Genomic DNA, 27027 nt, shown 5'->3' on the forward strand with positions numbered 1-27027 from the left:
ACAAGATTCTTATGTCATTATTGAATTAATCAAACCCTTGGTAATGATACATATATTTAAATCAGGACTCCTTAAGCATCTTAAATCTGTCACGGTCTTACTTTCTGTTTATCTTTGATCCGTGTGTTTTATTGGTTTATTTTCTACTTTGTGTTTCTAGATTTATTTTAGTTCTCAGGTTTTTCTGTTGTTGTCCTATGTTGCCGTCTTGTGTGTGTTACTTTCCCCTTGGCTCCCTCGTTGTCTCCACTCACACCTGCTCCTTATCTGCTCGTAAGCCCTGCCTTTGTCTCAGTCAGCTATATATACTCTCCCTCTGCTGTCACTCCTTGTTGGTTCCTCTGTTGTTGCTGCTTCTGTCGTTGCTGGTTCCTCGTTGCTGTTGTCATCTTACCTCGTCTCTCTCTCCTCGTTTTCCCCTGATGTCTCCATGGTTTTTGGTTTCTTTACATTTTTTGTTGGATTTTTGGATTCCTGCCTTGGTTAAACTGTTTCCTCTGATTAAATCAACAAGAAATCACCTTAGCCTCTCTGCCTCTGCATTTGGGTCCTCCAAACCTCAACCAAAACGTGACAAAATCATACTAGACGGTATTGCTGAAGGACCAAAGCTAAAGGGAACCAATTAGACTTGTAATTATTATCAGTATTTGTATTCTGGTTTTTCAAAGTGTTGTTTTTTGTGCAATGAATGAATCTCTCTTTTATCAGTTATTTAAAGAAGATGACATTTTCTACTTGGATAAAGAGGAGCAAACACCAAAAATTGAACCTTACTTTAATTCTGGTTCTAGGAAAACAAAGTAAATCGTTCTACCTGGTTCACACCTGAGCAGAAAATCTGATATACATTGAGATCTATTATCATTTAGTGCTTTAAGGGCCATGAAGGAGTTTTAAATCACTTAAAAAGTGCAGTGATTTAAGAACTGGTGCAGTGTGATCCATTTACTCAATTCTGGAACTAGTACAGCGAATGGGCTGCAACTGCCTTTTCTTTTGAAGAAAATATTTATAAATGCCATTACAATCACTATCAGAAATCAAGTAAGCAGCATTATTTTATCTATTGTTTGAACTGAAAACCCCTTTGTTATTCTGGTGATTCAGAAACCCTGAATTCTGTTTTGACTTGTCTATTCACTAATATTACAAACACCTGTCAGGTCAGAAATCATAAGCCATAGAGCTCTATAATCTCAGCTAATGAGGTAGATGTTAAAGTATTGTTTTTTTGCAAGGAGCAACAAATAAAGGTGACATTTGGCTCTAATCGCCACCACCCTGAAACCCAAAACACAAGATGGTACAGGGACAGCCTCTCTTTAAAAAATATGATGTATAATTACTATTTTCAAAGAAGTCCGTGACAAACAAGTCAGCATTGAAGAGTTAAAAAAGTTTACTGGAATGGACTGAAAATATATAATATATGAAAGTGGGTATAAACTCCTGTGTGTTTCAAACTCTGCTCTAAATTATTATTCATCAATAAAAACCCTTGCTAATGATTTTCGACAACCGCAGCAAAAGGTTAACATTTTTTTGGGTTGCAAACCTTTGGTGCACATCTAGGCATACGCTATCATAAGTTCTTTTTTTTTGTGTGTGTGTGTTTTTAAACTCAATCATAATTTCACAAGTATTATTTCTCCAGCAGCTTGGCTGAAGGAGTACAAGCGATTGTTGCCTTAATGTTCAAGTTACAATGTAAATTAGTGGGGAAAGAGCAACGTCACCTCCTGTGTGTTGAGGTAATGTTAGTAGTCTGAGAATCGAGCCCTGAGGAACTCCACTTTAAATGACACCAGGTAGTAAAGAGTCCTGTACCATGAAGCAAACTCTATGTAGCAGCATTACTTACAGTCTATCCAGTTTAACAAAACCCCAACAATGGCAGCTGTACAACCAGGCTGATTATCAGCTTGCTAACGCAAACCAGCTCTGACTGATCATGAATCTGTCAACATGCACGAATAAAGGGGCGGGTTCAAGGTAGCTGACCAATCACAACTATGAGTACAGAAGGGAGAGTGCCCATGAGGAACAAAAACAAATCTTACAGAAATACAAAGAGAGGAAAAAAAGTTTTAATGAAAAGTCAAACATGGTAGAGGAATAAAATAAGACAACAGCCGGCTTGGTAAATGATTGCTGACTGTGTAAATGAGCAAGTTTCTTTAGTAATTTTAACATAGCCATACATCCCAATCATCGTACATCATGTTTATCCCCTAAAAAAAAAAAAAAAAACATAATTTCATCTAATTAGTTGTACTTTTTAAATTAAACAATATCTGGGCTACAATAAAAGTGGAATCTGATGCCACAATAGCATGATAATAATACAAGAACTAATCAGTCTGAGTGAAATCATCTTGATTTCTGAGCTGTCAGAACTTTTTTTTATTTTTATTTTTGTACCTAGTGATGCACCATTAATCCCCCATTGGTGCAGCTTCAGCATAACATTTAGCCCTCTCATTTATACTGTTATAGCAAACAATAATAACAAAATATATATATATATATATTTATATGATGTTCAGGCAAGTGGCCATGCAGACAGATAATTAATTCATTCATAAATTGCATCACAGGTGACTTGATGGACAGAGAGTACTGTTCCCGAGCCTTTCAACATCCTTGACAGGGTATTTGAAGCTGCCGGTTGTGTAATATTGCATAGCCATACATAGAGATTGTGATGCAGTGAGTGCTGCACTGCTACGGGTCACAATGCAGCCAACACACACTTCCAGGATATTGCATATATGCCAGTCCGGCCCTTGAAATAATTGCCATCTTGATCCAAAGGATCTTGTTTGAATCTGAATTTTATTACTTTATTTTTCTTGATACAGCTTCATATATCAGTTATAAAAGAAACCAGTGAATGCCAGCGGTAAATAAGGACATTGCACAGGAGAAAACAAATACAGAATAGTAAAAGGTTGGTATGTCAAAAAGTATGAAAAATAATCATAAATAAATAAATTGAAAAAAGAATTTGTTAAATAAACATTTAGCTTTATCTGCTTTTTGTTGTTTAAGTTTTATGTGCGCTCTGAAATAAATCAGGTTTTCAATGAAAGGGCACTTCATCAGCGTTTTCTGGCATTCAGATCAATTCTCAAAGCGAGCCTGACCTGGAGCAGGTTTGCCATTCAGAGTACGTTACCACGGTGACTGTCCTCGTTAGAATAAATCCATGTTCGTCTTAGCGAAAAGTCAGGGTTAAACCTAAAGTTGTCAGCTAACGCAGCAATCCTGCTTCATGGGACAGGCCTCTAGTCTGTCAGTACTTATATAAATGCTGCCATTTTCCTTCACTAAAGCCTCCCTTTAGTGAAGTAAGTGTTTTTTACCTGATATATAAGGAACAGCTCATAAAAGGAACCGTTTGGACACACATACATCTACATCTCCCCAATCCTAATAGCTAAACCTGATAATGTACCGGATTTATGAAGGAATCAAAATTGTTTTCATATTTACACTGTAAAATGCATTAATTAAACTTTTCCTTAAATTTTCACAACTCATACTTGATCATTTTGAATTGACTTATCTTCACTATTTGGGAGAATCAACCATTTGAATCCCAAACTACTTTTTATATTTTATTATGTTTCTATGTTAATCATGCACTTCTTCATTTGCAGTCTCAAAAGACTTAAAACTCAGGAAATTAGAACAGTTTGACCAGGCAAGCAACCAGCAGATACAGGGTTCCACTTTTTGAAAGTCTTCTTAAATATATAAAGTTATCAACTATTTTTAGCAGCTTTTAGCACTTATTTAAAATGACTGAGTTTTTAATTAAACTGAATGTTGGGTATTCTTTTGGTGAATGTCTGGAACTCTATTTAAAAACAGCACTAAGTCTCTGAACCTGACCCTGCGTTTGAATCTGACCCACTGCAGCCTTGCAGCTAATTCTAAGCCTTTGGGAAAAGCTAATCTCAGCATCCAATTAGTCAGCCTGAACAAATCTGTTTTGTTTTGCAAGCACACTGAGCCTCTGCTATTACTGTCAGTCAGCAACCACCTCACAAAAAATGGAACATTGTCATTCTTAAATCAATGATAACCCTCTATACGGCACTCAGTGAAATACTTTGAAAATTAACATTTTAAGCCAATAGTGTTATTGGAATCCAGGACCAGACCTTATTAACTTTGTTGCATTAAAAAAATATGGATATTTTAATGGCAAAAATGTATGTAAATGTGATTACAGGAAACACCTATTTTATAAGAAATTCATGACAAACACTCTGAGAGTAAAAGAAACACATTTTTTCTGGTATAACATAACCTTAGTGTCATTAATGCTGATACTGGCAATTACAACTTTTATATAATAAACCTAAATATAATTGCTAACTTGGCTTATTAATTTTTTACTTTACTTTTTAATTTTTCAATTAACTTTTTACCTTTTTTTCTTGAATTATTAACTTTTGGTTTACAACTTAATTTCCAGTAGGTAATATATCATTCAAGGGCTCATCTAATTGGTCAAATACCAAAATAAGAGGTAAAGATATGTAGCAGGATCTTTGCTGAATGGCTGGATATAGATCTAGTGCTTCTAGACTTCACTGAGAGACGGGGGGACTCTATTAGAAAGGCAAGTGATCATAAATGATAACGTGCCCTATAAAGGGATAATGATACATTCAAAAGGATACTTTTGAATGTACCTTTAATGTTAAGAAATGAGTGTAGTCTGTTATGATTGATCAGATATATCTTCTATCTTATCCAAACCTCAGAGCCAAGATGCAATTCCCCCTGCTGGTGTGACGGATGGGGAAGAAGCGGATGCCGAGGATTCGGACAACAGCAAACGTCAGAGCGACACCAGCGCTGAAGAATCTGCACCGGAGGAAACTGGTGGCACTGCTGAAGAAGAGACGAAAGACAGCGATGGAGAAGACGGTGAGGAAGATGCTGTGGAGGAGTTTAGGCCTGAGCAGGAGGGTAGAGAGGAGAAGGAGGCTACTAAGAGCAAAAAAGAAGACGGGGCTCTTCTCCACCAGTTCACCAGGACCTCGGTGGAATCCCAGTCAGGCTCGATGGAGGAAGTCCGCATGGATCTACCTTCAAACTCTGCTGTCAAACGACCAAAATGATTATAAACTGGACGAACAACCACAGAGCAGAACGACTATCGGCTCTTTTAGGAACTACGCTGGTTCACCGCTCAAACGTTTGGTTTTAAAATCTCTCTTGAACACTTGAAGCACTTTACTTCACTGGATTTTGCATAGAAGTCATCATGTTGACTTGCTGAAGTACTCATACCCCTCAGTGTTTTCAACATGCTGTCATGTTCCAACCTCAAATTTTCCTGTAGTTGATTGTGGTTTGATGTAATCGATGAATACAAAGCACCATACTTATGTAATAATAGCAAATGGTAATATTATGAAGAATGTCATTTTTCATGTCAATTAAAACCCCTAATGCTTAGACTAGATCCCCATGAATTAATTTACCTAAACACCCCATAAGAAAAGAGTTTTCAGGGTTTATTTGTCATTTAAACCAAAGCATCGAAGAATCATGAGTCCACTTTTAGCCCCCGGAGTAAATCTGAATCTTTTATAAATCACTTAAAGGTATAGTGGAGGATCTTCTTTTTCTGGGTGGATCATAAAATTAAGTGGTCCTTCTAATTGTCAGTCATTCTGAGGATATGTTTACATAAGGCCGTCCTACGTGCTCGTCACTATTTTCACGTACCGGTGGTAAGTCTGACATAGTGGAAAAATTGCAGATCTTCTTTTGGAAAATATGCTTGTATGAGCAATGCAAACAGCAACTTTTAAACATTATTATATTATATGCGTGTGAGAGCTTGCACGAGCCCATTTTTCCTCGTGCACGCTCTCACACGCATATAATAGGCATTCCCTCTCGGGGGCGGGTACATGGTTGTGCATGTGCTTTTTTTTTTTTTGTATTCCAAAACTTATTGTTGCTTATGAGTTCCAAAGTAAAGTAACATTGTACCTTTAACATACAAACATAAATACATAAAATGGATCAAGTCAGAGTGAACACACTGTGCAATCAGACATACATACAAACATAAATACATAAAATGGATCAAGTCAGAGTGAACACACTGTGCAATCAGACAGAAACAGATACAACATTTTGGGGGGGTTTTTTTAAAGGGGAGAGGGCATGTCTTTTCTAAAATTTGACCAAACAAATCCTCCACTATACCTTTAAAACAAGGCAAGTTGTATTTGATTGATCCCTTTTATTTTCTAGCTTTTTTCAGATAATTGAATCTGGTCAAACTTATGGAAATCAAACGTATTTCCACAACTGTTTTAGCTTTTTTTTTTTTTTTTATAGTTCCATCAATTTTCAGACATACAGTATGACGGCCTGTAAGGTGGTCAGAGCTAAAAGAGAAAATGGCTGGTGCTAAATACACAGCACTACTAGAAGGAACATGTTAGCCTTGAACGATACAACCAGAGCTAAAACCAGAGCATATCACTGTGTTAAAATGGCCTAGTTAAAGTTTAAACCTAAATCCAATAAAATATTTGGGGATAAGGCTGGAAATGTTATGTCCATTTTCACTGAGTTCTCCCCATACAGACTTGTATCTGGTGCAACCTTTTGCTGCTCAGTCTTATAAAACCCCAATAAAGTACATTGAGATTTGTGGCTGCAACATGACAAAATGTGAAACGGTTTAAGAGGTATTAAGATCTGTGTTGCACACTATAAGCAACATCATTGTAGAAACCTGAAACTTGAACTCGAAGGAGGTGTCTGTCTGGAACCACATAGCTTATAATTGTATTAAGACTCATGTTGGAAATATTGATATTTGACTTAGATTCTGTGTTCAAGATTTATCAAAACATATAGCCAATCATAATCTAAGTACCTCAGAGATGTTTTGTCATAACTTCTTATAGTGGAGTTTGACAGAACCGTTTTTTTTTTTTTCAGTTTTTTATTTGTTCGTTTTGTGTTTGTCTCATGAAGTACATGACGTATTTTCAGTGGTTCGGACAGCCCAACGCATTAGATAGATCAGCTCAAAGCTATTACTTAACTACCTAAATCTGTACCCCGCGGGGAAGTTTAAATCTACAAAAACTCTGCGGTGTAAGTAGATTACCTGAAAGAAATTGATATTTTTGGAATGTTGTACTCTACTTTCTGGCGTAACATAGACATGATATCAGTATAAAGATGTTTATATGGATTTAATGTCACAGAAACCTCAGAGGCTGGACCTGATCAAAGTTGTTCTAGAAAATATTAAATTATACATTTTATTCCCTTGTTAGAGTATTTATTTTTAATGAACTTATCCCAGGCTCAGCTTCAGGCTTACTTTTTAAGATTTAAAGCAGAAGTACTGAATGTTTTCTGGACAGTGAGAATGTCTTGCTTTGTTTGACAAAAGCCTCTTATTTCTGGTATTAAGGGGGAGGGGGGAGTGTGCCTATGCTGCTATTGGTTTTAATGGTTGTCTGTTAATCTGAGTCATCACTATTTAGAGTACACTGATAAACAAAATGATTGTAACTATAAGGACCTTGATGAAAATAAACAAATGATGATCTCCACATATTGTCATATATTGTTGCTTTTTTCAAACCCATTCAGCTCTGCATCAATCTACCATAATATCCAATTTTTTCACATGTATATTAAAATCAAAATGTTGAACTAGAATATTTACAGTTAGTATTGACCCCTGTTTAAATGACTATATATTTAACTTTCTAAAATATTTGCTTTATCCGATTTTAAACCCCAGTCAGCCTCAGCAGATGGCCGCTCACACTGAACCACTAAGCCTGGTTCTGCTGCAGGTTTCTTCCTGTTAAAAGGGAGTTTTTCCTCTCCACTGTCGCTACAAGCATGCTTAGTGTGAGGGATTGCTTCCGAGTCAATCGGATGCAATCAACTGTTTTTTTTCTTAGATAGAAAACCTTGAATCTATTTGACTGATCTGGTGAACTTTGAAGTGCCTTAAGATGACATGTGTTGGAAATTGGCATATATATATAAATAAACTGAATTGAATAGGTAAATAGATATACTTGGTGCGCTGCAATGTTTCTGTAGCCTGGGTGTAAGGAGCTATTTTCGCCACAAAATTTGTTCAAAATAATGACTTTTTATGTGTTCAATAGGAAACACTACATTTTAGATACAAGTTTATCTTTTGAACTTGAAGATTTTTTTTCCTGAATTTTTTATTTTATTTAAGGAGTTTAGAATTAGAGGATAGTATATTTTGAGGTCAGTAAGTGTATTTTGAAACTCCATATCAATGCCAAAACAGGGCCATACATTTTAAGCTAAAAAAAAAAAAAAAAAAACTTCAAATCTGAAAGCTTGTTTATTTACTTTTGAACAAAAAATTACTGGTTTAAATGTATTTCTTTTAAACAAACCATTATTTTTCTGGTATATATTTTCAGGTTTTACATTTTTTTAACAAGTTTTTTTTTTTATTTGACAAACCTTTTGTCCCTAACTTAGCTCCATACTTTGCTTTAGCATGACGGTAGAATCGCTCTAGAGAGAATGTTGTTTTGTTAGCACTCTACACAACCCTGCAGCATCCTAACGCCTATGTCATGCTTTATGTGGACTTCTATTCTGCCTTCTCTTTGGAGCTTCCATTAGTCTCCACATAGAAGAGTTCCACTTTCTGAAACTGTAGTGCTGAAGGGAAAAAACCTCAGAAAAAACACCAATAAGACCAAGGAGGCCATTTTGGACTACAGGAGATACAGGTGTACTGAAATCTCTCCTCTCTGCATGCATGGGTAATTGATGGAGCATATGGATGGCATACATTTCCTGTACATCTACATTTTCAACAACAGCTCCTCTTGTTGGGTTCCTCCGCCGACTGGACAAGAATGGGCTGCACAGGACAAATGTTTCTGCTTAAACAAATTGAACTAAAATTCTTATCCCAGTGCTTTCTGATAAAGACGCTTGTTGCCCTTGACCTTTTTAAGGTTTTTACTTAGTTTCTTCCTACAGCATTTGGCTCTGCGCTCTGGGTTCTTCCAAAGCTGCTCAACTGTTTTCAAGACGCAAACACACACTAATCCGGTACCTGTGACTGTGTGTTACATCATGCAATATAGCCTACATGGACAGCCACAGGCCACAAGCTGAAGATCATCTGTGAAACATTAACTGGCTTAGAGATTTCAGTTATTCCGAATAAAATCACAGCATGGTTTGTTAAAAACATGTTTACAAGATGTGGAAAAAATGAAATAATTTTCGAGAAAAAGTGGTACTTGGATATGTTAATTTCTTCTTTCACTTCAGATTAGAGCGACAGTGAAGTCAGGCCCTGAAATTGAAAGGTTGACGGTTCAAGCCCCACCTCTGGCTTTCAGTGTCGTCGTGTCCTTGGGCAAGACACTTCACTTGCATGCAATGTATCTTGCCACCATCAGTGTGTGAACGAATGGGTGAATGACTGTTTGTATTGTAAAGCGTTTTGAAGTCTCCTGACTTAAAAAGGTGCTATGTAAGTACAGGCCATTCACTTGACCAAAAATCTTCACATCATGAGGCTGCCAGCCTCTCTGAGTTTCTTGTCTTCGCTCTCTCTGGTTTCCTTTCTGTCAATAAACTGGTAATCTTTTACCCTGCCTCTGAATGGTGTTCTGCATGTGGGCAAACTTTTAAGATCCCATCATGACACACTGAAAGTGACTTTTAGATTAATCTGTAAGCTGTGATAACAGGGCATAAACATTCAAGATGTGTTTAGTTATAAAATGATGCTGTATTTCATTGGTACATACGAACCTACCAGATATTTCAGCAGAAATATATTTAATAACACTTGTACTAAATAGTGATAATATGCAATTACTGCCTACTGACTTGATCTCAGTTCCATCATATTCTTTATAATAAATTTCAGATTAACCACTTCTTGTTCACGTAGCATGAGCTTCTCCTGTATGCATGACATTTGGTTTTGTGTCTTCAGGTATAAACTCTCAGTAGAGTTCATTATTAGATGATCAGAGCAAGCCTTTTGATGAGGTGTATTTCAGCAAACATTCCTCTACGGCCTCTCTGATGATTGCCTTGCGCTCCAATAGAGACTTCGCCTCCTTTACAGAGCAGCCAGTCAGCAAGCAAACCAGAGCCAATGGAACAACCTGAACAACAGTCAGAGAGAGCCATCAGTATAACTTCTTACATTTGAATCTTCCTGTACTTCTGTACCTTCTCGCCTTTTCCGGCAGCGTCAGTATGTGTTTTTAAGTGGCAGGTCATCATGTCCTCTGTGAGTTTGTCCACTTGATAGATTGCCTTCAACAGGGCTTCCTCACACTGTGACTCTGATCGACCAGACAGCGTCTAAAATGAAACATTTTCGCAGTATTAGCAAAAACGATATTAGAGATATAAGAAGATATTAGAGATCAGAAAGATCACCTTTTATTTTTTTATACCTGAAGTAATCGTGTGGCTCTGTGGTAGAGCTTGCTATTGGTGACTTGCAGATCGATCATGTAGTTCTGGTATACCTTTCCCTTGAAGATGTGAGCTCCAGTGCTCACTGCGTTCAAAAGCAGCTTGGTGGACAGCTCCCACTGCTGACAGACGTAATCAATTCAAATTAGTCTAAGGAAAACCAGCTGATTGCATCGACTTATTGACTCTTCAGCAATCCAATGCATGCTTGGTGTGAGGGATGCATGACTGGGGTTCAAGGAGACAGAAGCAGAGATACAGAAGGCAACTGTCAATCAGCTCCACAGGCGACCTTGTCCAGGGAACACACAGCCAGCCAAAAGAACTCCAAGCCAGCTCCCATTTCAGAGAATGAAAGAGAGCACATAATCCTAAAAACATTTGTTAGTTAATCTGTTTAGTTAATCTAAATATAAGTCTTTCCAATATGTTTGGTTCTTTGATTTAATAATTAAGGTTCCCCACGAAGGAGGTGGCAGACTAAAAAAGTTGACATAAATGGGCTAAACTGCTTTGGTAAGAAGCTAAATGGTAAACGTGTGCTGTGTACCTACCATGTGCTGCAAACTAATGAAGACAGTTGTTTCTTGGGGCCATGTGAAGTCGAGGGTGGATGAACACTGCTTATTTATTTCATCCTACAACAAAAAGGAAGAGTATATTATACAGACTAATGCATTTTGGACACCTTCACATTTTGCCAAGTTAAAAACCAAAAGCTTCAGTGTATTTCTCAGTACTTTATAGGGTTGAAAAACATAAAGTAGTATGGCATCTATTTATATTTGTTAGGAATCCAGTTTGTGTGGGTTGCTTGTGTGTTTTTCTCCCTCCACCACCAGGTGGTGCCCTGTCCTAGTTCGGCCTCCCTGCACACTTGCGGCTCATTGGATCATTACTGGAGGAGTATTTGAGTAGCGGACTGTCACTACCTCACCGCCAGAGTGCTTGCCAGTTTTGGGTACTCTAGCCAAACTGAGATTAGCAGAGTCTAACCTAAGCTTTGTTTCTCTGAGACTTAACTAGTTTTTGTCTTTGCTCTTCGGCAGGAAGCCATCCCGAGTAACTGGATACCTGGACCTTCTCCACCTGGAAGGATTTACTGAGAACACACTGAGCAGGGGAAAACCTCCACATGATCCGTTCAAGTCCTCATCGGAAATCCAAGTGACAGTCCGCTCCTTTACTTCTCTGGGTCCAACGCTTGTCTATCTGTCCTCCCTCCAACGAGTTCCCTCTTCTCTGGATTTACCCCCATAAGCTGGATTCAAGGTTTGACAAGAGCTCCCTCAAACATGAGTCCCTCTCCTGTAATATTCAAGCCTCATTCAAATTTCCTACGGTCCCTGAACTGATCACTGTGATCTCCCCTTCAGACTTTCCTGTTCCGGTTCACCAGTCCACTGAGTTCCAGGTCCAACTTCTGTTAATCATCTACATTTAATAAACCTGTTTAACGTTTTCCTTCGGTCCCTGAGTGGTTCTCTGCATGTGGGTCAGATCGCTTAAACCCATCATGACAATATTTAGTTTTTTATATTTATTTTGATAATAATTTAATAATATTGATGCAGCTGTAAACCTGACCAGAATTAAACTTTGTGGTATAATTAATTGACCTTCTTATATGCCCCATTGTCCCTACAGAAAAATAGCATCCCCTAAGCATGACTCTCTCTCAGCTGTGCTTTGCTGTTGGGATTCCTTTGTTTAATAATAATAATTCTAGAAGAAAACATTTAAGAGTTGGGAATAACTTGGTGGAAATCTGCCTTCCAGTGGTTAAAAAAAAAGCAAATCCCTAATTTTAAGAAAGTTCTCATAAAATCGAATTCATTTTCTTGTTTCAAAGTGACAAAATAATAACATTCAAGAGCTATATATTCTTTTGAATAGCACTACAGATGAACAAACAAATACTTGTTGTTCGGTGGTGTCTCCATCAGCATGATGATAAACAGAATGGATATTAGATGTCTTTTCCCTCACTCTGCGCGCCAGCCTTGCCACCCCGTCGACATCATCTGCGAGGAGAGGCTGTTAAAACACATGCTGACTCAATCTGCACAGAAACCAATCATCAGTGATCACTTGCGTTACCAGAATGAGAGTACAGAAGCAGAACCATGTCCTTGTCAGTGAGACAAGGCAGGACGCTGTTCAGAAAGTCATCATGAGTGATACCAAACTCACAACCCTAAAGACGGAAAGGGAAAAAAAGAGAGGGTTTGATCTACCATCCATCTGTTTTATTGTTTGGAAATGAAAAATAATTAAAACATGTCTCCTTCTCCTTTGTCTTTACATTACTTTCAGTAGGTCTACTGTAATAATAAAATCCAGTGACGTTTAGGAGTTCAATAAGAACGTTAATCAGGCATAACGGCTCTTAAAAGCACCATTTGGAGAACTGCAATCTCTGCCTATGTGTAAATCTGTTCAGTTTATTGTTGAGAAGCATTGTTAAAACTTGAAGCTGAGTTAAATGCATTAATTGCCAATTAAGCTGATGTTAATTCACATACCATCAAATTTAAATCACCCTCTTTGTTGCCCAGCTCTTTGTAGCCTCCGCTGACAAAGCCTCTGATGTCTTCATAGTCTAAGAGACTCACAAACGAACACATTTAGAACATCTCAAAGAATAGAGAACATTTGGGGTCGTTTCTGGCTTATTTCACCTGCTCCAAAAGTGGGTTTACATTCACTGGCGTCAATAAGGCCCAGCAAACCGAGGGAGCCCCAGCCCAGGTAACACACCCGCCTCCCACACTGCAAACTGAAGCACATCCCTGTCTAAAATGACTCAGAGCACCTTAAGATATTATATTCATCCAAACTATAATATAACACCAGCTCTAGTCCAAAGCATGCAGTCAGCTGGATTATGTCATTTCATGGTAATTACCTGTGTCCAGCAGCCTCCATGAGAGCAGCAATCCCCTCTGCTTGTGAGTATGTGACGTCCAGAGCTTGTTTATAAGATTTCATGCGCTGCAGAATCCCACTTTGTAGCATAAACAATGTAAAAAAAAAAAAAAAAGAAACATCAGTCTCAATTTTTGTTGAACTAATCCAACTGGGTCTTAAATTTTATTTTGGTACTCAAAGTAACCTCTAGAGGTCAGCAACCCCTTGCCGAACATAAAGTGCTTAGGCATTTTTGATCACATCTACTGCTTAAAGGTTTCATACCAACTGCCTGCTTGTATGTGTTTAACTGGCTGAAAAAAAAAAACAACTATCTGTGTTTTATTTGCTTCTATGCCCTGATGTGCGGCAGCAGAGTATTAAAAGAAAGCCCCTCTAATGTGTAAAGCTTGTCCTGGTTTCTCAAGTGGACGGTTTGATGGAGGTGACTTCAAGCTGTTGCCTCCGAACACAAATAAGCACTTAGAGAGCGGTAGGCTCCTCTGGGTGCAGAAAGTAGGACTCAAGGCACTATAAAGTCATATCGGGGTGACTAGAGATAGCATTGATGCCTGCTGTTGATCAAAGATCAGAGTATTCAACTCTTGTTTAGAGGCTGGATTTTGCCTACGAAACTTAAATGGAGATGCACAAAATTGCTATAAATGAAACCTTGAAAACAAAATTACTCACTAATATAAAATGGTCTAGCAGAAATTGAAACAATCCTTGTTAATGATAGACCCTTAAACAGAGACTAGTGCATCCTAAAGACAAAACCCCAAGACTAAGACTTAGACTTAGACTTCCTTTATTGTCATTGCACAAAAAAACACAAGGTGAATCTTGACAACGAAATGTCGATTACTTGGCTACCAGTGTAACAGAGCTAAGACCTTGTTCCTGCACAATAAATATGTTTTCTATAACTAAGAGCTAGCTATATACAAGGTAAGAGTATATATATACATATATATTGCACTGAGTTATTGAATATTGCACTGAAGAGTTATTGAAAACATTAGATTGAAGACAAAACTAAACTAACGACGAAATACAGTATGAGCAGAGTGTATGCAGTTCAATGCAGTGAGGAATGCTCTGATCTTTATAGTGGAGAAACTAAACATCTCCACAGACGCATATCTTGGCTGTACATCTACATCTTATGGACAAAGGACATTCTTTTGAGGACCAGAATGTTCACATTTTGGACAAAGAAGACAGCTGGTTTGAAAGGGGTGTGAAGGAAGAAAGAAAAACCAACTTTAAACAGAGGAGGTGGGCTCGGGTTTGAGCTTTTAAAAACTTACAGTGTAGTGATAGAATTGATTCCTTCCCACTGACATCGCAACCCCTACCCCCATACAGGGCACCCAAACATCTTGCCTTGTCAGCGTGGCCAAAAATTCCCCATAACGACCCCCTATCAGAGGCATAGACCAGTACCGGGTATTCCAGTCTAACAAAGAACCCAAATGACTCCCCATTCCTTAGGTGCGGACCCGTTCTTCCCGTTCAATTTGCATGTTTTCTAAGCCAAAAGAAGGATTTGGCCACTCTATAAGGCTACATTCAACACTAATTCTGACATTTTGAATTGAAAAAGCTTCCTTGATGGGAAGTGAAACATCTTCAAACTTGGAAACAAAGTCCAGTGGATTGTTTTTTAACTTTTTTTGGAATTTTTATGACAGAGGCAATATGGCTCACCACCCAGGTCGACATGGCCTTGGTGGTCAGAACAAGTTTTCACAGAAGGAAGTTGCACCCTGCACAACTACTTTATCTATATAGGTTTGTTTTTGAAAACTTTCAGCTTTGTTCTTCAGATTTCCTGTGAAAGAAAACCTTTTTTTAATATTTTAAACATCTAGCTGTGAGTTTGGAGGTTGTCTTTCATTTATATTCTGTTTGCTTTATGCTGTGTCCCACAGCCTGGTACCACCACCCCTGTGCTTGGCAGTTTGTACAGATTTCTTTTGTTAGAAACCCCCCACTGGCAAAGTATATCAAGTCATTGGGACGTATTAGATCAGTGTTCATGTAATCATTATTTACTCCAACTTGTGCACCAGTAGCTAGCTTTGGAAGTCCTAACCAGCAACTGAATCTAGCTGCAAGAGCACTAAAACTAATAAAAAAAAAAAAAAAGAAAACATAAATCTGAGACAAAAGCATTTACAGTTAGAAGAAGTGCTTTTAACTAAAAGTCTGACTGCACAGCTTCAGTTTGAGCTTCAGAAAACTTAGATTACAGTTCCCAATCAAGCAGCTGCTCATAAAGTCCTCTGGACAGTATCCCTGTACTTATACGTACTTGTATAAGATGGGTGTTCTTGAGGAATTGGCAGCATGAGCAGCAGAAAAGACGACCTCCAGGAGAATCTTAGTGGCGCTGCCTCCCTTCATCCTCGAGGAGCCGCTGATGGCTTCCGGCTGAGCGGACACAAGCATTCACACACTCAATCTGAGTCACTGCCGGGACATTTTAGAGGCTTGACACAAACGCAACATGAAAAGTTGGAGGAAGAATTGGGATAATAAGCGCCGGAGAAGGAGTACCCCGAGTGCTGGGTTGATGAGGAAAGCCTTTTGCATTTTGGAGAGCTCTTGCATCCTTTCCACCACACTATGAAATGTGAACGTGCAGCCAGGTATTGGCTCCTTCCTACACAGTGAAACACACTCTATTCAGACCACTTTCTTACAGCTTTTTCAAGCAACATTTATATAATTATAAATAGATAATTCAATACTTTGTCATTTTACAATTACAAAGTTCTGTGTATTCTATTAGGATGTTATATAACAAACTAAAAGCAAATAGGCAGAGCTGCAAAAGGATGTTTCAGACCTTAATAAATCCAAACCTTAATTAGAGTAAGGATCTGCATCCTTTAAGGTGAGACAGTGATATTAGGTCGTGTGAATACTTGTGCATGACTCTGTATATTCATGCATCTCACCTGGCTTGATGTGCAGGATTAAAGCCTATCAATACAGGAGTGTAGACATCAGGATGCTGTAGGCAGACATCCAACTGACCGGCCACAAATGGAGCCTGGTGGGGGGCACCTATTAGAACCATTCGATCTGAAGTATTAATGTGTCGAAATACAAATAACACTTACAGACAATCCACAGGAGATGCCGATGAACAGGACTCTCTTCTTTCCCTCAGATACCTGAAGAGAACAGGAATAGTGATGCATTTCTCCTGTTTCCATTCAGGCGCCTGATGCGCACTAAAACGTGACGTTGCTGACCTTTCTGAGACTGAGCGAGCCCAATATGGGGTCGTCCTCTGGAGCCTCTTGGGAGGAAAATAGAGCTCTAAGGACAGAGGAGTATAGCATTGAAAATATGATTTTTTTTTTTGGATGCATGCAGGTTTTTCAGGCTTCTACAAAATTAGAGCAACCAAAAAGCACCTGTCTCCTCCTGCGATGATGTACAAACAGATCGCACCCTGGTTCAGCCGCCTTAGCTCTCTGTTAAATCCTGACTAAAAAATATGCATACACAATTCCAAAATCAACCTACTGTTTAAGCTCCTGTTTAATCGGAGCACCCAAGAAAGTTATTTTTACCGTGATGAAGAATGCAAGGCGCCCAGAAGTGCCACAGCCACTAAGTACGATGAGGCTGTCCTGAGGATCCTGTAAAGTAAAATCTAAATATAGTCCCATATCTAATCCATGTTAGTGAGCTGAAACATCCCCAAACAAGATACCTCTAAAATGAGCTGCACTCTCTCTGCCACCTTCATTAAGGTTTCCACCACTTGGTTGCTCAGAAGTTTCTAAAAAGAACAATAAGTGTCATATTACTGCAACAGAAGATACTCAACAACCATATGATTGTACCTCATAGGCTAATCCTGACTCTTCCTGAAACATCTGGATGTCGCAGGCGTGTAGCATCTTCACAATGCTGCTGGCTGGAGCTCTGTCTATTTCACGGGTTATAGGGTTGGACATCTCTGATACAGGCTCATAACCTGTAGACTGAGATTGGAAAAGTGGTGTGAAGACTCAACTTTGCTCCAAAATAGTGTCACTGTCTACAAAAAAATCCCGCCTTAAAATTAAGAATTATATTTTTACTTTCACTTTATTGTTTCCTCATTCTTTCACTTTTAGTGGCTTCAGCACAGTATGCCTCTCCAATACGTTAGCTTGTAAAAAGTGCTGTATTTCAGTTTTAGCAGGCCATTGCCCACATATCATCTAAGCAACATCCATCCATCCATCATCTCCTTTTTGGTCCTCGACAGTGTCGCAGGGGGCCGTTGCCTATCACTGGCAGTCTATGGGTGAGAGGCGGGGTCCATCCTGGACAGCCTGTTGTAGGGCAACACAGAGACACACAACCATGCACACACACAACCACACCTAAGGACAATTTAGAGAAGCCATTTAAACTAAACATTTAAACTTACATTTTTATTGATCACAATTGTCAGGTTGCCTTTAATTAGCATGACTTTATAAGGATTTTGAGTCCATCTCATCACTATGTTGCCTTCTTTTTAAATGCATTACTTTATATGTCAAAACAATCCCATGTTTTACAGTGTTATACATTTTATTTAAATGTACATAATGTCTCCTCAACATTGGGAGCAACACAGATCCGACCAATTCATTAACAGTCATGTTTTTGGGCTGTGGGAGGAAGGCGGAATATCCAGAGAGAACCCATGCATGTACAGGGAGAACATGCAAACTCCATGCATGGGCCGGGAATTGAACGCGGCACCTTCTTACTGCAAGGCAACAGTTCAACCCATTGTGTCACCGTGCAGCCCTGAAGCAACATACAGTACCTATAAAATCAGCCATCTATCCATATCTAGCAGATTTCCTGCTTTAGCCACAAGTAAATCTAACCTGCTGGACCCTCACAGTTTCCATTTCCTGTAACTTTGTGCCACAGTTAGCATCGTACAAATCCTCAGAAGATAACATATACACTTCTAGACTTACTTCCCAATCAGGAGTTGAGGAAAATGCAGGAATCCTGTCTGGTTTTGCCCTGTCTGCCATTTTTCTTCTAGAAAAACAAAATCAGCTCCTCAGAAGTGTAGTTGCAGAAGCTAAAGCGAAAGCCACAAACCACATTCACTGTCTGAGGTAAAAGGTTCACTAATAGACCTTTGAGACCCAAGAGGAAAAGTAACACCCACAACAGAGGGACTTTGAGAGTAGCACCTTTTTTTATGGAATCTGGGCCATTTTTTATGTGTAAATAAGAGCTTCAAAGGGTTACTTCTTTTATAGCTGCTGAATTTAAAAATCAAGAAAGGAAATATGCTATTTTTAATCTGAGTATATTGTTTTGATAAAAATACCACTCAAAAAAATCATTGATTTTATAAAAAATACCAATTTTACTAATACAGGAAAGCCTCATAATTCATTGCCTGCAGCATTTTTACATTTTTTTTCATTGCAATTGTCAGGTTGCCTTTAATTAACATGACTTTATAAGGATTTTGAGTCCAGCTCATCACTATGTTGCCTTTTTTAAATGCATTACTTTATATGTCAAAAAAAATCCCATGTTTTACAGTATTATACATTTTTTTTTAAATGTACATAATGTCTGCTCAACCTTGGGAGCAACACAGATCCGACCAATTCCCGGCAGTCAGAAAATATTTACACCAAAGCAGATTGTGGAGTCTGATACATTTCTTCACTCCTCCGAACTCCCACCACCGTCTCTCAGAGCTGCTGGCTAATAGCTGTCAGCGACACGACAGCGAGGGTGTTTTTCACATCTTGTTCCAAGCAGAAAGAAAAAGATCAGCAATATATATATTTTTCCTTTATGTTGGGCAACGTGTGCCACCTTTTCAATAAATCTGACTCCTCGGTGGGCCTGTGACTCTACGATGATGTATAAGCATTACTCATTACTAGCTGACACTGATTATTAATGATATCTGACATCTGAAGAACGCTTTTGTGTTAACCTTTCTGAGTCAGTCCAACATCAGAGCTGTGTATGTGTGTGTGGGATGTGTGATAAATCAAAGTCAGGACGTTTTCTCCAATATTTGCTCCTTGCTTGAACTCTTACAGCCGAAAATAGATCAGTTTATTTCATGAAACATTAAAAATGACTCCTTTTATTGGCATTTTAAAAACTAAAAAAGGTAATGGTGCTGGATCAACACCAGTGGATGGCATGGCTGCTTAAATCATAACCAACTGGAAACTTTCCTCCAGACTCTGTAACCTTGATTTCCAAATAAAATGCTAAGTTTACTTTCATCCAAAAATTAGACTTTAGACCACCAAGTAATACTCTGGTAAAATCTTCAGTAATGTTGGGGAAATGCAATAACTATAATCCATTTCTTGGATATGTTCTATCTACCAAACATCCTCCTTTCACCCAACTTTCTTTAATGGTCTCAAATGTATGTTTTGGGTTTACCCTATTTTGTAAATGTATTTTTTTATATATATATTTTAAATCCCAACATTTCATTTTTTTTCCCAAAACATGATAATTAGAATAAACTAAAATGTCTTTTTTGAAATATGTTTGAATTTTTGTGATAGGATTCCAGTTTGTGTGGGTTGTTTTTTGTGTTTTCCTCTCTCATCATTACCAGAGGAGTACTTGAGCAGCGGGCTGTCACCACCTCGACGCCAGAGTGTTTGTCAGTATTGGGTACTCTAGCCAAACTGAGATTTGCTGAGTCTAACCTTTGCCTTGTCTCTCTGAGTCTAAGCTTTGTCTTTTGTTCTCCAGTAGGATGCCCTCCTGATCCACTGGATAAGCCTGGTCTTTCTACCCCCCTTGGAAGGAATAATTCCAGTCACACTGAGCAAGGGGAAACCTGCACCAGATCCGTTCAAGCCCACTTCAGGAAAACCCGGTGACAGTCCGTTCCATTGCTCCTCTGGACCCAACGGTAGTATGCCCGTCCGCCCTCCAACAAGTTCATTCATCTCTGGATTAAACCCCCACAAACTGGACCCAAGGGAAAACCTAGAATCCCCCTAACGTGAGTCTTTTCCTGCTATTCACCAGTCTCAGTCATTTTTCCTACGGGCCTTAAACTGATCTTTGAGATCTCCCCTTCAGAGTTTACAGTTCCGATTCACCAGCCCGCTGAAGTCCCACTGAGATAACCCTGATATAATCACTCTCTCTGTTTTTTGTCAACCTCTCAATAAACCTGCTAACTTTTTCCCCTGGTTCTCTGTGTGAATCTCTGCATGTGGGTGACATCTTTAAAGCCCATCGTGACATTCAGAACTTCATTAATGAAAAATAATGACTTTCTAATTATATTCTAGTCATTTCTGTCACATCAAAACAGTATTAACTGGTCAAAAATCAATAAAAGGGATGATTATCTGAGTATTTCAGAGTTGTTCTAATGAACCAAGTATTTAAATCATGTGTGTTGAAGCAAAGTTGATTTTAAAACCTGTAGAAACCCAGCACCAGAGGACTGAAACTTGACACCTATACCCTAAGAATAACCGAATTGTGATCTAAAGCACAAAAGTGTAGATACATGAGATCATAAAAATTCACAACCTGAATTAGGACAAATGTGAGAAATTAAATGAAATTAAATTAAATTTCATGTGCCCATATCTTTTATATAGTCCAGATACGTAACACAGAACTGTGAGAAAAGAAGAGGCACCAGACCAGGTGTTCTCCCCACTGCTCTGCGTGCTTAGCATTTTCACTGCACTTAAACACAGAAGGAGGTGAAGGATGGAATATGAAATTGAATACCAATAAAAACATAAGTGGTATCTTCTATTTGAAACATGATCATTTGTTTTTAGTGTACGTCCTTTGTACTTAATATTTTCTGTTAATATATGTTACATTGAGTGTCCAAGGCAATCATTAATGCAGAGGATGAGACAGTAATAATGTAGAAATTAAAGTGTCATGCAGAAGTAATCATACATCTAAAACTTGAATAAATTTAGTCATGATAAAACCATAGGCTTTGATTCTTTCTATTGGGATTTTTGCTTGGACAATAAAAATTATTGTGTTTTTTTATATATAATGGAAAGCAAATGGAGGGTTATAAAACATGTACAAAGAAAAATGTTAAAAAAGTGTCATGCATTCCTCAGTGAAAACCATCTCTGGAATTGCAGCAGAGAGTCCTTTCATGTTACTTTCATGTAACATACCCATAGAGACTGAAACCTTTACCCTTTCTGCCATCGGATTTTGAGATGCATACATGTGTGCAAGTTTTCCTCCACAGATATTCTTTCTGCTGATCCCACTGATCACTCGAACCGGACTCCACTCTCTTCCTCTGGTTATATCCCCCCACATTCTGCCTGCGTTGGTTCATTTTTCAGAAACTCAACACAGCATCCCCTCCCTAAATGATGCAGCAGCAGACTCCCTGGCCGGCAGGGAACAATGTCTGATCTAATGCATAACAGAGACAGAATATCTCACGCTGAACGGCCCTTCTCTCCCTGCCTCAGCTGGGGAGAGCAGTGCACTTTCTCATTAGGATGTTCATTCTGTGTCTCAGCAAGATTCATTTAAAACCTATGAAAAGCTCAAAAAAGCTCCTATCAATAATTAAGTCTCCTCTTGCTTCCTCTTGGATAATCTTTGTGTTCCTAAGTAGAAGCTGCTGCAGTGCTTCGATGAACAATGACCTTGAAAATTCAGGGAAGGTTCTTCGATTGCATAGAAGCTTTAAGATCTCCTCTCACTGGCAGTTAGCTAAAAAAATACCCAAAAGACGGAATAAACCAGTAACTCCATTCAGTGCACTAAAAAAAGAAGATCAACTTTAACTCTTATCACCTTAATTTGAGAAATCAAAGACATAATTTAAGTGTTGAGAAGAGTCAAATACACCCAATGAGGGTCATGGGCTTGCTTTAGCCAATACACATCCTCTCTGGTAACTCCAGCAACCAGCTCGTCTAATTACAAATTTCATCAATCACATAATTATCTATATTTTCATAAGCTTTATTAAGCAGATATTTCATGCTTTAACTTTCTGCAATTTAGGTCAGCTACACTCTCAAAAATGTTAGCAAACTTATCCATCTGTCCTTCATGTAGCAAACTGACCTCATGCTCAGGCTAATTCTTTCTGGCATTACGATATGAGACATTAAAAAATGCCCAATTGCCCTTAAATCATCAAATTGATCTAAACAGGCTTGTATTTATGTCATGAATCCTGGCACTGATGACTGGCTTAATAACTAACATCATTCACCTGTCTAACTCTGCCCGGTTTCTAATCCCCGCTCATATAGTCCACCTGCTCATGCCTCCATTTAAAGTGCTTGCATCCAGTTATCATGGCCAGACTATTCTTGTTCTCTCCAGCCAGTGGTGAGTGTTTTTAGAGTTCCTTGGTGTTTCTGATTCCCTTATCCTGACTTGTTCTGCCTCTCAGCCACTGAGCCTGCCTCTTCCCATCTGATCTCAGTGGTGAGAGGGTTTTTTTTTTTGCATACCTGAGTGTTTCTGGTTACCTGATCCTGACTTGTTCTGCCTCTCAACCATTGAGTCTGTCTGTTCTTGTCTGGACAGTTTGCCTGAACTGTCTTTGGACTCCTGGATCTCCTAACCAGCCTGTTGCTCTTCTGATCTGTTTGCCTGACCTGGCTTCGGACTCCTGGACCTCTGAGCCTTCTTGTTATGATCTGTTTTCCTAACCTGGCTTCGAACTCCTGCTTTTTCTCTGTGGCTGCAGCATCTGGGACATTCTGGGCAGCGCCCGAAGCATCTTGTTGGCAGCCCACCGGCTGTACCCTATGTCGTCCTCTGGCTAAGGACTGAACGGTTAATCCATCCTCCGTCAAATTATGTGGTCACTAACCTGTGTTTCTATCCTGCAGAGGTTACTCTCCTAGACGCCCTAGCCACCGCAGATCCACCTGTTTTTAATCAAGGCTTTTGGAAGTAATCCCAATCCCCATGTCTATCTTGCCTTGAATACTGGGTCCTCTGTTCTGGGCCTTGACAATTTACAGTGGAGACACTACTGATCACAGCTGCAAGTTTGGCTGGACAAAAAAATACATGTCATGCATGAAAATAGTAGGCTTTTTTTTAACATGGCCACCTAAAATTTATAATTGTATTTAAGCTTGTGTTGTGATGACCAGAACATTTATCTGCATGTATGTTTGTGTTCTCAAAATATACCTGTCATGATTGATTTTTCTGCCTTTCCTTGTTGAATATTTATATTCTATTGTCTATTGTTTACATTGTGTTTTGCCATTTAAGTATTTTGCTTTATGTCTTGTTTCTTAGGTGCTGGTCATAATAAGCAGATTGATAGTGATTTGTGTTGTTATAATGTGGCAGCGCTCGCCATGATAAGTGCTGTTGGAATAGAGCTGGCAGTAGGGAAGAAGATACACCTCTTTGGGTGTCTATTGACACAGGCCACCTCACTAGGTTTAACAAAAATACATTATTTCTTAACATGTACCCTGTGTGAAACATAAAAATATAAACTTTTTGAGGTTCACTATTACATCTACATTTGTATAACTTGAGATTTTGTAGTCATTTTAGGAATATATGTTTTCCAGGATTTGACTAACATCATCCGTGTCCTTTACTGTTGTATATTGATGTCTGGGAGGTTAAAGGTTCAGTTTGGTACAGCGGTCCACATTTTGTTTTTCTACCCTGGATGGTGTTCTTACTGTTGACCCCACCAAATGTGTAGAAACAGGAGCTAGAAAGAGGAGGTATGAGCTACAATTTGATGTATGTAGTTTGAGCATTAGTTTATTCTTGTGTCCTGGTCTTTGCATTTTATTGATTTATTTATTCCAGATCTCTGTTGGTTTTTTCCCTTGATTTACTATTGTCTTTTTGATGTAGTTTAGATTAATTTGTGTCTCCCTCCCCAAGTCTCCCTGCTTTCAACCTGCTTCAGCTAATGCTTATTTCCCCCTGTCAAAGCCACCTGCATCTTTTAGTAATCCTCCCCTTTTCCCTCAGTAAATAAGATCCCTGGTTCTCATTGTTCATAGCTGGATTCCTCTGTTAGACTGTATGTTACTCTGACTGTAACTCAGCTTGTATTTAATTACCTGCTCTCCCTGCGGGTTCCTTTCTAGGTTCTCCTTTATTCATCTACGAATTACATTTACCACAATAAGTTTCTAACCTTGGATTCTGCACCACCTACACATTATAACAATGCATAAAATGTCTACCGTCTTGGATTTAAATTTCGCAGCTAAATATGTATGCTTTGCCTTTGAACTTGCCTGTGAAGTTCATGACATGGTGAAAGGTATGTGTCTTTACTGTATTTATGTTGAGCAAACATTCCCCTGCCATACTATAATTCCCCTGCCAGAAATATCAGCAAATCAAAGGAAAGTTATAAGTAAAAATTGACATACTTTGTGTTTATATTACAGTTTATTAGTATATTACAGTACATAAATCTGGGGGAAGGTGCTGGATTTTAGGGTTTATTCTTCTTTGGGTCTATCTACAGGCATTGTAGCCCTATAATGGTTTATCTTCTTCAGGAAAGAAATGTTTTGTTTCTGCAGCAAACCACATTAAAAAAACGAATAAATTATACCAACTTCCCTTGCTAACAGGCTCTTAAACAATTCTAATTCTTAGCAATTATTCTGACACCCTAGAGTTACTCACGCCCAGAGCTTTAGTATTTTATTTTTAGGAAAAGTGCATGAAACAAAAAGACTAACAGATAATGTTTAATATTTATAGAATCCATTACTTAAACATTTTAGAACTGCATTTCATCTTAACTACTATTATTTATTCATTTGGTTTAAATATATTTACTGATCGTTGAGTCACATCAACTGCAGCTGGATGTGAGCTTTTATGCTCATTTTTACAGCCTGAAAGCTGTCAGCATTCTCCCCTGCCGTTCTCCCTACTGTTCTCGCATTATCTTCAACAGAGTGAACCTTATCTACATCCACACAACAACCCAGTTCGCCATTACTATCCATCCTGTTTCTCAGGCAAAGCCGTGCATCATTAGTGCATCTGAAGCTCCTCAGCTGTCACGTGTACAGCTCCTAATTTTCTTCACTTGTCAGTAGACCTCAGCAATCTCCTCCTGTACACATCATTCAGCTTATATGAGAAGTCCTTAATGCAAAAGCGAAGAGGAGGAAGGATTCTTAATTGGAGTGTCTTTTTAGTCTAATTGCATCTGGGACCTCATCAAGCTCCATCCTCCTCACAACCCCGACTGACATTCGTATGTGTGTCTTTGTGATCCCCGTCAAATTGAAGGCAGTTTATGGTTTGGATCATATGAATTTCACAGCTGATTTAACTGCTGCCTGTTTCCTCCTCGCTGAGGAGCAGAACTAAATAATCAACATGCTGGATCTCAGGCCCTCCAGCGTTTTTTTTTGCTAATTCATTCTGAGAAATATTGTGTAGTGGCGGGTTGGACTGCAGCTGTAACATCATCTTTGACTAACAAGGTTGCCTTTTCTTTAGGAGGGGGAGAAAACCGGTCCAGGTAAGCTGAGGCGATCTCAGGCTGTAAAAATGGATAAACTCGGGTTAGATATCTCTAAAGGGTTCCTTATGTCTGGATGTCAGGGACAGAAATCCCATGCTTCCAGCTAACAGCTGTAAAGCGTACTGTACTCCGTCTCCCATGTCCTTCAGCCTTACAGCTGTGGTTGTCATGACAACAGGGGCTAATCTCCAGTGGACGGCGAAAAAGTGCAAGAGCTTGCATGAAAACGTGCTTCTGATTTCAAATAAACGGGAGTTTATTTCACGACATCTGTAGGATTTTTTTTCTTCTTCATTTATTATGTTCCTAGAATCCCTCCTGATTTTAGGACTAATATATTTTGCCCTACATCATCTATGAAGAAAGAAATCATTTATACTCTTTAGTCTTTTTTTTTCTCCTATTTTCCATTCTTTTACAGTGAAAAATGTTCTTTTATATAATTCTCTTTGCAAAGAGCCCAACATCTCCTTTTTAACCTTCTAAAAAATGATCTAACCTAAACTACATGTGCTCTTCTTTTTCATTTCCTCTCATGTCTAAATCCAAAAGCCTCTGCCTTCCTCATTGCTCAGCAGGGACCACCAAAGCATGTCACGGATGATTAGGGTTACATGACTAGAAGGCAGCATGTGGGTGAATATAAGGTACATAGATTTATACCGGGAACATCAAACAAAACTGGACTGATTGTTTGATTTTCTGCGTGGCTTGTAGTTGATAACATTTTTACAGAAGACGATTAGGGCCACTGGAAAAAAAAAAGTTAACTGATTTTTAAATTTATATTAGTATCATATGAGAAAAAAGTCAGAATTCTGACTTTAATCTGAGAATTTGTTATGTTTTACTTTGCTTTATGTTTTCTAGTTTAAATGGTTTCATTCCTATTGTGTTGTATTTTCTATATATATTTCAGTTCTTAGGTTTTTATTTGTTTCCCTCTTGTTGGTCCCCTTTTCCCTAGCTCCTTTCTAGACTCCTCTCTTCACACCTGCTCCCAATCTGCGCGTTAGTTAGATCATGAATACTCTCCTTGTGCAGTTCCTCAGTGCTGG

At 38.6% G+C, this 27027-nt stretch overlaps 2 protein-coding genes across 2 annotated transcripts in view; one reads left to right on the forward strand and one right to left on the reverse strand.

Moving 5' to 3' along the window:
- Positions 1-5837, forward strand: part of LOC107094124 (retinitis pigmentosa 1-like 1 protein) — a 20998-nt gene extending 15161 nt beyond the window's left edge. Inside the window, exon 8 of the mRNA XM_015389555.1 lies at positions 4782-5837. Within this exon, the coding sequence (XP_015245041.1) occupies positions 4782-5141 (360 nt within the window). The 3' untranslated portion in view covers positions 5142-5837. The remainder of the gene's footprint in view (positions 1-4781) is intronic.
- A 2819-nt stretch (positions 5838-8656) lies between these two features.
- Positions 8657-18482, reverse strand: gckr (glucokinase (hexokinase 4) regulator). Its single transcript, XM_015389559.1, has 20 exons — positions 18423-18482; positions 17301-17441; positions 17168-17236; positions 17025-17093; positions 16866-16939; positions 16701-16767; positions 16566-16619; positions 16401-16495; positions 15997-16102; positions 15752-15870; positions 13430-13528; positions 13203-13300; positions 13047-13123; positions 12622-12718; positions 12442-12545; positions 11076-11159; positions 10500-10640; positions 10270-10404; positions 10100-10202; positions 8657-8727 (listed from the first exon to the last, which is right to left on the reverse strand). The coding sequence occupies exons 1-20, from the start codon at positions 18480-18482 to the stop codon at positions 8657-8659; spliced, it is 1863 nt and encodes a 620-aa protein (XP_015245045.1).
- Between the last annotated feature and the right edge of the window lie 8545 nt (positions 18483-27027).

This window comes from Cyprinodon variegatus, unplaced genomic scaffold, assembly GCF_000732505.1.
Source record: "Cyprinodon variegatus isolate N-32 unplaced genomic scaffold, C_variegatus-1.0 Scaffold465, whole genome shotgun sequence".
NCBI lineage: Eukaryota > Metazoa > Chordata > Actinopteri > Cyprinodontiformes > Cyprinodontidae > Cyprinodon > Cyprinodon variegatus.

Coding starts and splice junctions, on each gene's coding strand:
- gckr (XM_015389559.1), bottom strand. CDS start 18,482: ATGGCAGACAGGGCAAAACCAGACAGGATTCCTGCATTTTCCTCAACT. Junction 12,546..12,621: donor GCTTCTGTACTCTCATTCTG/GTAACGCAAGTG, acceptor CTCTCCTCGCAG/ATGATGTCGACGGGGTGGCA. Junction 10,641..11,075: donor TCATTAGTTTGCAGCACATG/GTAGGTACACAG, acceptor GTCTGTCAGCAG/TGGGAGCTGTCCACCAAGCT.